Source organism: Megascapheus bottae, chromosome 5, assembly GCF_031878675.1.
Source record: "Megascapheus bottae isolate mThoBot1 chromosome 5, mThoBot2.hap1, whole genome shotgun sequence".
NCBI lineage: Eukaryota > Metazoa > Chordata > Mammalia > Rodentia > Geomyidae > Megascapheus > Megascapheus bottae.
In genome coordinates this window covers 9,239,383-9,254,433 of record NC_143513.1, presented here as the reverse complement: position 1 = coordinate 9,254,433, position 15,051 = coordinate 9,239,383, and the positions used below count along the sequence as shown (strand labels likewise).

The window sequence follows — 15,051 nt, the reverse complement described above, 5'->3', positions numbered from 1 at the left end:
GGAGCCTGACGTGTTAATGCTGCCTTTGAGCAGAGGCAACTGAGAGCCTCTGTGCTCACCCAGGCTCGACGCCTACTTCCAACTCGCCAGATGAAAAGGCCACATTCTTCAGGGCCCGTTAATGTAAACAGGAACATCACTTTTAAGCTGACAGATTTTCTTTTTCTTTTTCCTTCAAACTGAGATAAGAGCGTGTGCAGAACCGGAAATAACCAGGCACCTTTGTGTAATGAAATCGGGTGGAAGCCAGGAAGGAGACTGGACGTGGCGCCTCACCTCCTTCTCCATGAAGTCAAACTCTGCCGCACAGGTGTACAGTAAGGTGTCAAAATCCTTGTAACTGAAGAACTTCGACGTTAACAGGTTGCCAATATGAGCCTAGTAAGAAATAAAGTGAAGATGTTAATGACATGAAGGCAACTATTGTAAGTGTGTTTTAGGTTTATCGCCGCTATGCGGTGTTCTCCTGTACTAGGTTCGTTGTTCTCATGCTGGGTTGCTGTATGGAAGAATACACTACCCACCTACCTCCCATTTGCCCTTTTACTACCAAGTGGAGCACCCAAGCCCCCACCTAGGCTCTCACTAGCACCACAGGTGCCCAGTTCACAAGGGCTTCCTTCTCACCGTGGTGACTGGGGAGGAGGTGTGGGCTGCAACCTCACAGACCTCAGTCAGCCATGCAGACTGAGGGGTAAAGGAAGGGAGGGCTCATCCTGGATTCTGCAAAGCCATTACAAAGCCTGCTTGAAGAGGCAGAATCCGGAGCTGGGGTTGCAGCTGCCTTCTGACTGACAGTTACTCTCCCAGACACGGCCCACGCTTATCTCCCCCCAAAAATGAGATGAGGAAAATGGAATTCCTTTCACTTAACAGTGAAATTTCCACTACTTTATGATCTAAAAAAGTGAAAAACTAGGCTAGGTGTAAGGGCTCATGCCTATAACACTAACTATCTGGGAAGTAGAGATCGCGAGGATAGGATTTCCAGTTCCATGACCATCCTGGCCAAAAGTGAGTGAGACCTCGTCTCAACAAGTAAGCCCAGTGTGGTCATGTGTTTGTAGTCCCAGCTGTGGGGAGACACAGGTAGGAGGACAGAGGTCTGAGGCCATCCCCAGGCAAACACACAAGACCCTATCTGAAACATGACCAAAGCAAAAAGGGCTAGCATGTGGTTCATGTTGGTAAGACACCTGCATGAAACCCAGTATAGGACTATCCAAAAACCCAAGACTAGAGAAAGGACTTCCTAAGACATAACATGCCATAATCATGTGGAATAGAAGGTCCTGGATGAGAGGAGAGCTGATAGGTGGCAATGCACTGCAAAGCACTTTGTCTCTGGGGGAAGAACTAGGAGGTGCAACATCTAAGAACCAGAGGCCCAAAGCAGCAGAAGGAGCCATCCCAAACACAGGGAGGGGAATGTCAGCACAATGACGCTACCACCTCTGTAAAGAGCTTAAATTAACTCATCACAAGATAGATGCTCAAACTGGCTTAAGGCAGAAAAAAGTCCAACAATCTGTAGTCTACAAAAGATCAAGTTAAAAGTCAAAAAGTTGATAACAAGAACAGAATAAAATAAAACAGGTCAATCTGAAACAAAAAAAAAATCTAAGCTACAATTTTAAGGTTTCATAAAACCAAATTCAAACAATACATGACAGAGATACTGGTGCTGTGAATAGCTAGGCAGATCACACAATCAAGTGCACTGACCAATCACCACAGAAAATCAAATCTAGATCTAGAAAACACTGAAGGAACTGAATTGAATTGATGAGCAGACACTACTCATTGGAAAATTTAAATACTGCTCCACAGAATTAAAAAAAAAAAGAAAAAGCTAACATAAATTGCATAATAAACTGCAAACAGAATATAAACTTTAAGATCACATAAGTTTTCCTCAACACAGTAAAAATTTTTACATGTTCATACACCATGAATATGTTAACACAATAACTGTTAAAATTGATATACATTTTTTCCTGATTGTAAATGAAACAAAACTAGATATAACTAGGAATGGCTTTAAAAGGCCCTTTACATTGGAAACTAAGTAACAAAATTTAATAAGCCTGGGATAAAAAGAAAACTGCAAATAAGCCAACTGATAAGCCACAAAAAGTCCTGGACAGAGAAAAGTATTAGCTGCAAACACTGTTACAGGAGATTGAAATCCAGAGCAGCAAGGGATGAGGAGCAAGGGGGGAGGGGGGGGCTGGAAGAGAAGAGCATTGGTGACAGGGGCTGGAGGGTGGCAGGAGGAGATACTCCACAGGTGGGCCAAGGGGAACCGAACAGCAGTTAGACAGGGGCACATCCAAGATAACAAATGCCCAGCAAGGCCGGAGTGCAGGGATAATGAATCACATATAGGAAATGCAGCATACAGGCAAGGACTCCCTCCAAAAACACACGCTAACGATGTGACACACCTGCCCACTGCCAGCTCACCCCCACATCATGATACAAACACACACGAATGACATGAGGTGACACACACTTGCCCATTGCCCTCTCCCCCTCAGGAGAGGGGCAATGCTTCAAAACATGTTACCCATGACAGATACATACTATAGCATCTGTCAAGTCAGAAAAGTGGAAAGTTAACACACAGAAGACCATTTCCCATATGTGCAAAAGTTTCCGAAGGAATTTTGTTAACAATATCTGGTAATAATTCTTTTATAAGCATGGTTCATTGGACAGCATATATGAAATGGGCAAGTTCTTCCAAAGACACAAACTACCCAAGTTCACTGTGGGTAAATTAGATTGTTTCCTAAGGAAGTTTGCCATCAAAAGCAACTCCCTCTGGAGTTTCTGGGGGCCATTTCAGAAGAGAGAACATTGGACCAACTCTACACATTCTCTGATGATGGAGATTAAGCTATTCCTTAACGTTACTCTGAAACCAAACCAGACAAAATCATTCCAAGAAGCCAGCCACAGCTTATACTCTTGCTGCAGGAAGAGTCATCCCCCTGCAGGAATTTGAGTCCCAATGCCACCGACCAGAACACACAGCCAGAACAGCACAGCTCAGCTGCCCACCATGCCTGACTGTGGGCTTCCAGAAAGCGGGTGGAAAGCCTGGCACATTCCCCACCCAGACCAATGACAAAATCAGACAGAATTGTCACAAATAGCCATTCCAGGTTCCAGAAACCAAGCAGAAGGACATAAGGCATGGAAGGATTCTGAGTGGAAGCTACAGGAGTCATCTCCTGCCTAGGTGGCTCCATCCACCATGGCTCAGACAATGCAGCTTAGCTCACACTGGGGCTAGGGAGACATGTGGTTCTGGAACAGGCTGACCTGATTTGTGACAGTGCAAAAACACCTGTGCACAGAGGTGTTCCCCTTCATAGCTGTGCAGTCAGCAGGGAAGGAAACACTTGTTTCTGCTAGGGCCTGCAATGGTGACCCCAGTCCAGGGACAGAGACCAGCAGGCTATCACAGACATCACAGTGAAGCCGAAATGAACTGACCAATCATTAGCTGCATGCTAAGTTACGAGCCATGGGAAATGTCAGCCAGAAAGCCAGGCTACAAATTAGAACCTAAAAAGAAAGTATTAACAAACAGTGCAACAAGGGATTGAGGCATGGAGCAGTAGAGTACGGCCTAGAAGGCATGAGGCCCTAAGTTCAAACTCCATATCACCAACAAAACCAAACAGGGAAAAGCTACTATGCACAAGAAGAATACTTAACAGTTATAAAACACAAATCTCAGCTTATTCTAGCTCTTGGTCAAACAACAAAAACAAATAAAACATTGTCTAACTTAGACAAATTTAGGCATGGTAACTATAAATGAACTTGTCATGGTGCTGAGCCAGAGCAGCAGGTGCCAGGGGGCTCTGAAGAGGAGGCCTTTATCTCCTACTAAAGGAACGGAGACATGCCAGAAGCTGGAAGCAGGATCACAAAATATGGGCAGAAATCTCTAGTTTTCTTGCTTCAAATTTTTTAAATTTTTGTGATATACAAAGAACAATGAACAAAGAGAATTCTGTCAAGAAATTGTCAAGAATTATATGCTTAATCACATTTGTTTCCTAATATTAAAGCTGAGCAGAAGTCATTTTAGAGTCTCATTTAAATGGTGTTACATTACTAACTCAAATAAGTTATGATTTCCCTGCTGGATCTTTTTGAAACCTACTACACTTAGGCAAGTTTGTACTTACATCATCTGTGATGCCAAAAACTCTAGATGTTAAATACTTGAGGACAACGGTCCCAAATAGCCAGAAACATCCTTGGATGACCTACAAAAGACAAAGAAGACGAAACTAACATCATTGCTTCAAGTGCCTAAGGAAAGGAAGCGAGTGTTTTAACTCTAAACCAAGTATACTTCTATCTCCAGGAGAATCTTGCTAAAGATCTGCCTTAATTTAAAATAATGCTACTCCCAAATGAAGGGTTCTGACCGAAAGGAGGCTTTCAACGGGACGTGCAGTGGCACACTCCTCCCACTGAGTCTCATGGGGCTCCTCCCGACAGAAACATGGTAACTAACACACATACCAAGTGAATGCCCGTGACCCGGCCTCAGACCACGCACTTCTCAAGACATGTTAAACTGAGCCCTAGCACATCATAAACCCAGATCTCCTGAACGACAGACCTCAAGAATAAAACATCAACCCAACAATGAATTCTATGTCTGCATTACAACATTGTACTAGGTTAGGCCTTACCCATAAACTAAGTTCAGACAAGTTCATTTTCAGAAGGTATGGTTTTACTGCCAGCACTCCCTGAATAGAGAACATAAAAGTTAATACATACAATTATTCCAAACAATTAAACTTTCAGGAATCTAAAATTAGGCACATCGCTGAGTCTCTACACTCCATCACTATGCTTATTTCAAACACTTGCCTTTTTTTTTTTTTTAATCCAAGTAGGTCAGTTAGTGACTTTGCAAAGTGAAAAAGAGAACCATGATTTATAATTTCCTAACCTTGGACATAGAGACCAAATCTAAGTTCACTAATCCAGTCAGCACAGATCCAGTCTATGAACCAAGAACTGCCATTGGTAAGTTCCTAACACAGGAAATTACTAAGGACAAACTACAAATGAGATTTCAATGGATCTGCTACACACTTCTCTGTTTGGAAGTACATGAACTCCCAAACTACTTGACAGGGGAATAAACTTGGTCAAAATAGAGTCAGGGATCAAAACTTGACCTTGGAAGTTTTCTCAACACCAAGGAACATAAAATATGGTATGATTCATTATTCAGTTTCAAGTGATCAAATGCAAATGGGAATGTGCAAGTATGCATGCATGCACATTCTATCTTCTATCATTGCTGGCATATACATATCTGAATTATGCATACACACACATCATTATACTGAAATCATACCATAGTGAGAAGCACCTAGTAAACAACAAGAGACCTAGCGTGCCTACAGGTGCTCAACTTAACTCAGTGGCTACAGCAGTCAGCAGTAGCACGTGAGGAGGAGGTGTGACCCCATGCACATATATAGTACATGTGACAATAATCTGAGTAACTGGAAAATCAGAAAACATTCATGTCAAAACAGTGCAGGAGCCAGCGTGAAAGTGAACATTACCTAGTGCTAAGGAGTAATCTCGATTTGCAAAAAGTGGGGTGATAGAACTCCTGAAATTGGCATAACCAGGGCTGCAGAACTAACTTCCTTTAGACTTTTATAGTTAGACTGACACTTAAGAGAGAAAAGGAAAAGGGAAAGGGAAAGGAAAAGGGAAGTAGAAAGAAAATGATTCTGAACAAACCCCCAAAACCAAAACACAGGAGAGGAAGAAGCTGAGGGGGGAAGAAGGTGCAGGCTGGGGCCACTGACAATGAGGTGCCCTGCTTTCTGATATCAACTGCCTGTGGTGTCCTGGAGTGAGAACTAGAGCTCATCTCACAGAGATAGATGTGCCAGAAAGTGTTCTTGCTGAACCTGATCCTGAGCCAGTGATCAACTTACAAAAAACCCACCATGGTCTTAGCACCATGACTTACCCAGATGATTACCAAGGAGGAAGCATAATAAGACGTCAATAGCATTGAGTTCCCAAACATCAAAACAAAACAAAGTGCAAGAGAAATCTGGAAAAATCCGAGAAAAGTGTAATTAGAACAAAGGCAGCGATGTTCATTGGGAAAAGGGCTAGGACTGGGGTGGACACAATTCAAAGCATTGGAAAGCGGGAGCGGAAAGGAAAGAGTCCACTCTCCACTCATCACTTTCCTTCCTAGAGAAAGATAGAGATAAGCCCTGGACTTCTCCCACTAGGGATGGATGGAGACAGACCCTGACTGCCCTCCCTAAGGACATATGCAAACAGACTCCATGCCCACCTACAGACTCCTGTGCATCTTTCCAGGTACCAACCTGAAGAAATCCAAGTTCATGTTTATTTGAAGGCACACCTATGTATTGCCAAACCAGCCTAACTCATTCTATTAAGGAACCAAGCAAAGTACTGCACTGCAAGGTTGACACTCAGATCACTGGGCACCCAGCACCATCAGCCTTCCACCTCTATTGTCTCATCCTTTCACATCTAACATCCAAACCACCATCCACATGGCACACTGCAAGTAAATCACATGAGTAGAGTTGATTGATAAAAGATACACACATTTCACTATCTGAAGAATGTTAACAGATGGCTCCAAACCAATTTACCCCCCACAACCAGGGCAGGAGAGTTCCTGCTGCTTTGTATTATGAGCCCATTGCTTATTCCTTTAAAAACTTTCCGATCTAATTGGGAAAAGAAATTACCTAATTGTTTTGCTTTTTCATGGTTTTAATTGTGGATGAGAAACAGTATGATTTTTTTTCTGTGTATATTGTTTACTTGTGAACTGCTTTTTTAGTACTGTACAATTTTCTGTTGGGGTTTTATTGTTTTTCTTAACAGATATCATTATATACCAAAGCACATAGATATTTATCCGTCAAACATACATTAGATTTGTCCCAGTTCATTATTTTAACCTTTGAAGTCTTTTTTTTTTTTGCCAGTGCTGGGCTTGAGCTCAGGGCCTGAGCACTGTCCTTGGGCTTTCTCAAGGCTAGAGCTCTACCACTTGAGCCTTAATATCACTTCTGGATTTTTTTCTATGTATGTGGTACCAAGAAATCAAACCCAGGTCTTCATGCATGCTAAGCAAACACTCTACCACTAGGCCAAACTCCCAGCCCCCTTTGAAGTAATTTTGTTTCACAATTATTTTCTATAATTTTGTTAGTCAAAATTGCTAGTTCCTTTAGCTGTTCAAAATTATTTATAAACCTTTAAAAATAAAATACTCCATAATTGCTTGAAGCTTTGTATTTTATCAACATACACATATGTATGTATTCCAAAGTGGATTTTAGAATTAGCTTTAGTTTGGAAGACTATATTTTTTTCTAGGATTAGTTTCCTTAATAACATTTACATAGAGTAATATTTGTCAAATGCTGAATATCTGACTTAAAGGCAACATATATTGCTCTCTTTATTTAGTCTTCACACATATTATTTAAATTGTTATTTTGTCAGTAGTGGAGCTTGAACTCTGTCTTTGCACATCTTATAATAAGTATAAAATTCTCTGCAGACAGATCATGAATATGTTTATGTTTATTTTAAAAAATATTATTTCTATTACTATTATATTCTATAAAAATAGAAGAAGGAACTCTACCAAACTCGTTCTAGGAAGCCAATATTACACTGACACCAAAATCAGATGGCATAACAACAACAACAACAAAAAACTCTGCCACTCTGTCCTTGATAAACAGAGATATAAAATCCCCAATAAAAGCCAACAAATTCAACATCACATTAAAAAATTATACAGCATGATCAAGCTGGTTTCATTTTAGTAATGCAAGGAGGGTTCAATGCCCACAAATCAATACATGTAATACAGTACATAAACATAATTAAAGATAACAATCACATGGTCATTGCAACAGACAAAGGTAGAGTCCTGGACAAAATTCAACATCCTACCATTAAAAAAAAACTCGGGAAAAGGCAGAAACAGAGGATCACACCTCACCATAACAAAGGTTGAAGACAAAAAAACTAAGCTGACATTCCACTGAAAACATAAAGCATCTCCTCTACCTCAGGAAGAGACTGGGGTACCCGCCCTTCAAAACCACTGTATATGGTATATCATGTTTGAATTCTTACCCAGGGCAATAGGCAAAAGAAAGAAATAGAATGGATACGAGTAGGAAAGGAAGTCAAATTATCCCTATTTGCAGATGATTTGATGTTATATTCAAAGGATCTTAGATTCCAGACCGCTAAGACCTCAACACTTTTAGCAAAGTCACAGACTACAAAATCAAATGCAAATGCCAATGACCTTTCTATACCCAAATTACAAACATGCTGAGAAAGACATCTAGAATGCGATCCCATTCATAACAGCTTCCAAACAAAACAAAAACCCAACAATTAAAACAGCATGGCCTGTGTGAATGACACACTTGTGGCTGTTTATTCTAATAGTGAGTCTCATCATAATCTCTCTGTACATAATGTTCTTTTGCATGTGTCAACTACCAGAGAATATAAACTAATAATGACATACTGTATTAACACTAGATTATGAGGGGAAGAAACCACCTAATTTATATTAAAATTTATATTAATGACAGAAAGAATACAAAGTTTTCTAAGAGACAAACATGCATCAACATCAACCAAACAGCCCTGGGGTCACCAAGCCACAAGGTCATTCCAGCAAAGTCCCACGGTACTCCTCTATAATCTCCAGTAGCTACTTTCTTACCCCCTGCTCTGCCCATTCCCCCTTCCACCGTGGTCTTCTACCCTGACATGGGCTCCTGACAGGCCCTACAGGACTTGTTTCTTCGCTCTTTAGTCTTGGCTGTCTTTGTTTCATTCACATGTGTTTCATTGGAGATTGACGCTGTACAGACACTGATCACTGGGGCCTGTCTTGCCTGCAGACTGCTGGTCTCTAGTTCTAGTCCATGTGGGACCCACATATGGGCAGAAGATGCTTGCAAGTGGGCTTCTGCACTCCATGGGTGCAGAGGGGACCATAGACACAAAACCCACCATTGTGTGTTTCCCTTTCTTGTACCGCTGTTGACCAATAACTCAAGAGGAAGAATAGCCTCAATCAGATAAAAAGACCAAATTAAAATAAAACCCACTTTGTGTGTTTCCCTTTCATGAATATTGTTGACCAATAACTCAAGAGGAAGCATGGCCTCAATCAGATAAAAAGACCAAATTAAAATATTCTGGGGGACCTATTAACGTCAAATGACAGCACCTAGTGCTGGAATGACACCAGTCTTCATTCACTGTGCAATTCTATACAGTTTGATTGGGAGTTTAAAGTCAGATTAAGTGGAAAGTAAATAATGAAAGAATTACCATGTGTATATAAACGATCTTCCGTAATTTACCTATGTCAATGTACCCCACGACATGTACTGCAAATAAGGATGCAATCTGAAATTTTTAAAAAGAAAGTATGTTAAAAATAAAAACCACATCTCAAACTTAAATATCTATAAGAATTAAGATGATTTTTACTGGTATGACTAACACAGAATGTGAACTTTCTGCTTATCTGACAATTTTTTATCAAAATGATTAACTGACAAATGTAGCAAATTCTGGCTGACTTCCTCCTCCTCTATGCATAGGTGTGGTGTGATTGTGAAAATACCATTCATTCCTGCTGGCCTCCAAACCAGGCTCCACTAGTGTTGTTTGATTGACACCAACAGGCATATAGCTATCATTCATTAACTGGAATACCAGGAGAGAGCCCAAGGGTTTTACCCCAGGAACTAAACTGAACACTGTAACTTCCTAGGACAGAAACTAACACAATTTAGCTACAAACATTACCAAACTAAAGAAGGACAAGGAGTCTAAAAGAGAAGATTCAAGAAGTACAAATCAAGCCTACTTAAAAATAATGATTAAAAAGCAGTGCAACGGGTAGGGCATGGGGTTACATATCTGTAATTCCAGTACTCAGGAGGCTAAGGTAAGCCCTAGGTACTGGGTTAAGACTCTCATATACATTAGATCATCTAACTTAACCACTATCCAGTAAAGTAAGCTCTTCTATTCCTCTGCTTTAGGAATGTGAAAAAAGTTTTTTTGTTCAAGCAGGAAAGTTAGTGAGTTGAGCTAAGAATTAAATTGAGTCTGGCTTCATTTCCGAAGCAAGACATCTCACAGAATGTTACAAAGCAATGTATGGAGTGCTTGACACAGATGACCAGCACAGAAAACACAGCAGAGGGGAAGGGGACAGAACACACACACAGAGGGAAGGGCAGGAGGGGATATGGAGACTTGGAGAATGATAAACATTCATCAACGTGGGGATTTGTCTCCCCATCCTGCCACCCTACATGTATCCACCCTACAGGAAAGAATGCAAGGACTTAACGATAAAGGAAAGACAGTTTACTTAAGAGAAACATTCATTTAAAAGCTACAGTCCTCCGCATTCTTCAAGCATATTAACAATAAGAAACTCAAATCTGAGTTCAATACATGCTCCTAATAAATAAGTAATATTCATTAATAATGAATCTCATACATCTGCTTTTCTAATTTCTCTTAAAAGCATTAAGCTTCTTTCTTTCTTTCTTTCTTTCTTTCTTTCTTTCTTTCTTTCTTTCTTTCTGTTCTTTTCTTTTGTGCCAATCCTAGGGCTTGAACTCAGGGATGGGCACTGTCCATTAGCCTCTAGCACTCTACCACTTGAGCCACAGTGCCACTTCTGTTTTTTTCTATGTATGTGGTACTGAACCAGTAGAACTGAACCCAGGGTTTTCTGCATGCTCGGCAAGCACTCTACCACTAAGCCACATTCCCAGCCCTAAGCAGCAGTTTTCTACTTCCACATACAATATTTCTGTAACTGCATCACATAATTGCTAAGTCAATGTAATAGCATTAACATGGTACCTGAGTAAGAAGCACAAACTGAGCGAACTGCCACGGAAGCATGAAGAACACATTGGAAATGCAAAGTGCAATCAGGCTTCCTCGGTAAAGCTTTGTAGCCCTTGAAAGATAAAATAAATATCAGTAAGTTTAACCACAAAATGGTCTAATATGCTCCCAACTGCAAATTAAGAGTCTCACACAATGTGGTTCTAACATTTTGAACATAAAAGGAACCAATGGGTCAGAATTATATCTCCTGACACTCAATCACAATTTCCCATGAAAAGTAAATACTCATTATTTCTGTAAAACTGATGCCTGGCCAGAGAAAGGGATAAATGGGCCAGCGTAGCCAATGAGTAATTTCAAGTTATAATACAGTGAGCTTTGTTTGGTTGTCCTTGTGTACAACCAAGGGTTTCACTAGGTAGCCCGTCCATGATGGTCTCAAACTTACAAAGCTCGTGAGTGCTAGATTACCACACCCAAGACACAGACAGGAAGCTGTGGTGCTGTGATAGTTTGCTGTGACCCAAGACACAGGTAGACAAAGAACACACATACCATGACCCAACATACACATGACCCAAGACACAGACAAGGAACATACACACCATGAACCAAGATACATACACAGCGTGATCCAAGACACAGATAGGGAACAACACTCAGCATGACCCAAGACACCAGACAAGAAACACACACATACCAGTACCCAAGACACAGACAAGGAACACACACACCATGAACCAAGACACAGACAGACAAGGAAGACACACCAAGAACCAAAACACACAGACAAGAAACACACACCAGGAACCAAGACACACAAACAGACAAGGAACACACACACCATGAACCAAGACACAGACGGACAAGGAACATGCACACCATGACCTAAGACATAGACAGGGAACACACACAGTTCCAAGAATAAGAAAATGAGGGTCGGGAGTTTGGCCTAGTGGTAGAGTGCTGGCCTAGCCTGCACAAAGACCGGGGTTTGATTCCTCAGTATTACATACATAGAAATAGCCAGAAGTGATGCTGTGACTCAAGTGATAGAGCTCTAGCCTTGAGAAAGCCCAAGGACAGTGCTCAAGCTCTGAACTCATGCCACAGGACTGGCAAAAAAAAAAAAAAAAAAAAAAGAATGCCTTTGGACCTGGAGTTTGGCCTAGTGGTAGAGTGCTTGCCTAGTATACATAAAGACCAGGTGGGGTTCGTTTCCTCAGTACGACATATGTAGAAAAAAGTTGGAAGTGGTGCTATGGATCAAATGGTAGAGTGCTAGCCAAGGACAGTGCTCAGGCCCTGAGTTCAAGTCCCAGGACAGGCAAAAAGAAGAAGAAAGAAAGAAAAAGAAAAGAAAATGAAGGGGGAGGGAAAGTAGGAGAAAAACATGGGAAGGAGTAACAATGTTCAAGAAGTAATGTGCCCACTACCTGATGAACGTAACTATAACCCCTCTATATATCACCCCAACAATAAAGTTTAAAAAGAAAATGAAGCCTGTGTTATGAGACAGTTCACATTTAGTTGAATCTTTAAAAATACAGAGAATTCAAAGATGCACAAAACCAAGTTGCTTAAACAAAATGTACTCCAAGCCTTATTTATAAATGGTTAGGATAGGTGGTGGTCTTTATACAGTTAAGATGGGACAGTCCTTCAGGTTTCATGAGCAGTCCTCTAGTTTTCTCAGCACTACGCTCTCCAATGACTACTCTTCCAGTGACTACCCTTCTGCCTGCCTGGGCCCCTCACCCCTGCTTCCTTTAGAATTACAAGGTGTTCACAGCAGGAAGCCTTGAACAAAGAAATGGTTCCAAAGAGCCAGGAGCTGTTGGCAAGGACTCCAGGAGAGGCTGTGTAACCCCTCAGCAGAAAAGCAAGAAGTCTGCCTAAGTCCTGAAAAGATGGAAGTGGCTGCCCAGATATACAGACTGAGCTTGGGAGCACAACTTTCACTTCCAACAAAATGAAAGCCATCCCCATGCCTGAAGACCAGGGACAGCGGCCACAGCAGTAGCCATCCTGGCAAAAAAGGGAGCATGCCAAAAGGACCACCACCCAGCTGGACACCGATGGCTCACATTAGTAATCCTAGCTACTCAAGAGGCTGAGATCTGAGAACTGAGTTCAAAGTCAGTTGGAGCATAGAAGTCCATGAGACACTTATCTCCAATTAACCTGCAGGAAACCAGAAGTGGTGTTGTGGCTCAAGTGATAGAGTGCTAACCTTGAGCTAAAGAGATCAGGGACAGTGCCCAGGTCCACAGTTCAAGCTCCAGGACTGGCAAAAAAAAAAAAAGAAAGAAAAGGAACACAGCCTGGCAAGGCCAGTAGTTCCTGCAAGGTGACTGTGAATGTGGTAAGAGAAGAACTAAATCCAGCAGTGGTAAGAAAACCCTAGAGAGAGTAAAAACTGAATAATAAACTTTTCAGTAAAGAACAAGGCGAGTAGGTGGGCCCGGCTGTAACAATAATCTAGGAGGCTGAGAGAACCAGCACCAAAGGCAGTTGGAACGAGCCCAACAGAAAACACAGAAGCCCAACACTGAGCATCCATTGTGTGGAAAACAATGCCTCCCAAAGACATCTCCTCAGCCAGGGAGCTGGACCTCTGAGTGTACTAGGTGGCATGGCACAGGAAGTGCGGGTGCAGATGGGGTTGATGTCACTAATCACCTAGTGCCTAAAGAGGACACACTCCAGACTGTCTCTGGAAGCAAGCAAGATGGCCACAAGATGGCCACAAGATGCAAAGTAGATGAAGGGCAGCAGAGGCAACAGTGGACTGACAGGATGACTATTACTGGCTGTCCTGATGGAAGAGGAACATGAGCCAAGAAACACAGGCGGCCTCTGGAAGCTGAGAAAGGAGGAGCTCTGTCTCCAGGAAGAGAGCCTGCCAACACCTTTGACTTACAGAACTACATGGAGGTAGGTTCAACTGACAGCCTCCCACCAGTCCCTGTGGGTTAAAGGAGACAGTACTCAGCAACTAGAGCGCAGTTATCCACAGCTCCTGGGTCAGATCAGAGGAAGCAGTAAGAGAAAAATCACAAGTTTGCTCTCACTGGAGCAGAGGGAGAAGAGAAACAATTCAGTGGCTGCATTGCACTGGAGAAAAAAACCCGAGCTACAGAACAAGGAGGCAGAAAAGCAGCTTCTGAAGGTAAATCTGAGGTGAATCCCTCCCCTCCCCCACCAAATCCTGGGGCTTGAACTTGGGCCTGGGCACTGTCCCTGAGCTTCTTTTGCACATAGCACCACCTACGGCTTTTTAAGTTTATGTGATATTGAGGGCTTCATGCATTTTAGCACTCTACCACCAAACCATATTCTCAGCCTCTCCAAGCCTTTTTGGTACAACATTTCTGAAAGAACTATCCAAAAAGAAACCATCTCTCAAGAAGCTGCAAAACCAAAGGACAGAACCAAAGGGGATAAATTCACAAATGTTCACTTTATGGAAAGATCGAACAGATGTTTAGACTCTTAGAACAAAGGATATAGGGACAGCAATAGGACTGGAGTTGGAAGAACTCTAAAACTTCTCAATGCAAAAGCCACCACCCACACCAACTGCGAAAAGTTGGGTAAAGATAGGACTGAGGCACACAGGTCTGAAATCCTCAAAGGAACACAGCTCATGATATGGGAGACTGAGCCACGAAGGGCTCAGGTCCTGAGAGGGAGGGACAGAGCTTGTATTACATAACAGACCTCAACAATTCTTCCAAATTCAGCACGCATTCATATCACAGTCTCAGTACAAGGCAAGTTTCAGATTTTATCATGCAATGCTCTATTCTTGAAGGCTCAATTTTGTTTCATTTTACCCTCTAGAGTAAGGTAACATACCAAACTCTGTACTTGTCAGTAGGAAGGGGAACAGTTCTAAGGCCCCCTGGTGTTTGAGTAGAGCTAAAAGCCGGGTTCCCATGTCCTAACCCAGCCCTGAGTTTCTAGCAGGAATTCTATCCCTACTGGGTGTCTGGGAATGCTAATGTGGGAAGGTAAATTACATGGGACTGCACCTGAGTATAATGACTCTGGAAC

At 42.0% G+C, this 15,051-nt stretch overlaps 1 protein-coding gene across 2 annotated transcripts in view; it reads right to left on the bottom strand.

Moving 5' to 3' along the window:
• Positions 1 to 15,051, bottom strand: part of Dpy19l1 (dpy-19 like C-mannosyltransferase 1) — a 50,748-nt gene that overhangs the window by 12,062 nt on the left and 23,635 nt on the right. For both annotated transcript variants that reach the window (XM_090332650.1, XM_090332651.1), the window contains exons 9-14: positions 11,002 to 11,101; positions 9,442 to 9,519; positions 6,038 to 6,124; positions 4,725 to 4,784; positions 4,209 to 4,289; positions 277 to 378 (exon numbers count right to left, since the gene is read on the bottom strand). In XM_090332650.1, the coding sequence (XP_090188776.1) occupies positions 277 to 378; positions 4,209 to 4,289; positions 4,725 to 4,784; positions 6,038 to 6,124; positions 9,442 to 9,519; positions 11,002 to 11,101 (508 nt within the window). The remainder of the gene's footprint in view (positions 1 to 276; positions 379 to 4,208; positions 4,290 to 4,724; positions 4,785 to 6,037; positions 6,125 to 9,441; positions 9,520 to 11,001; positions 11,102 to 15,051) is intronic.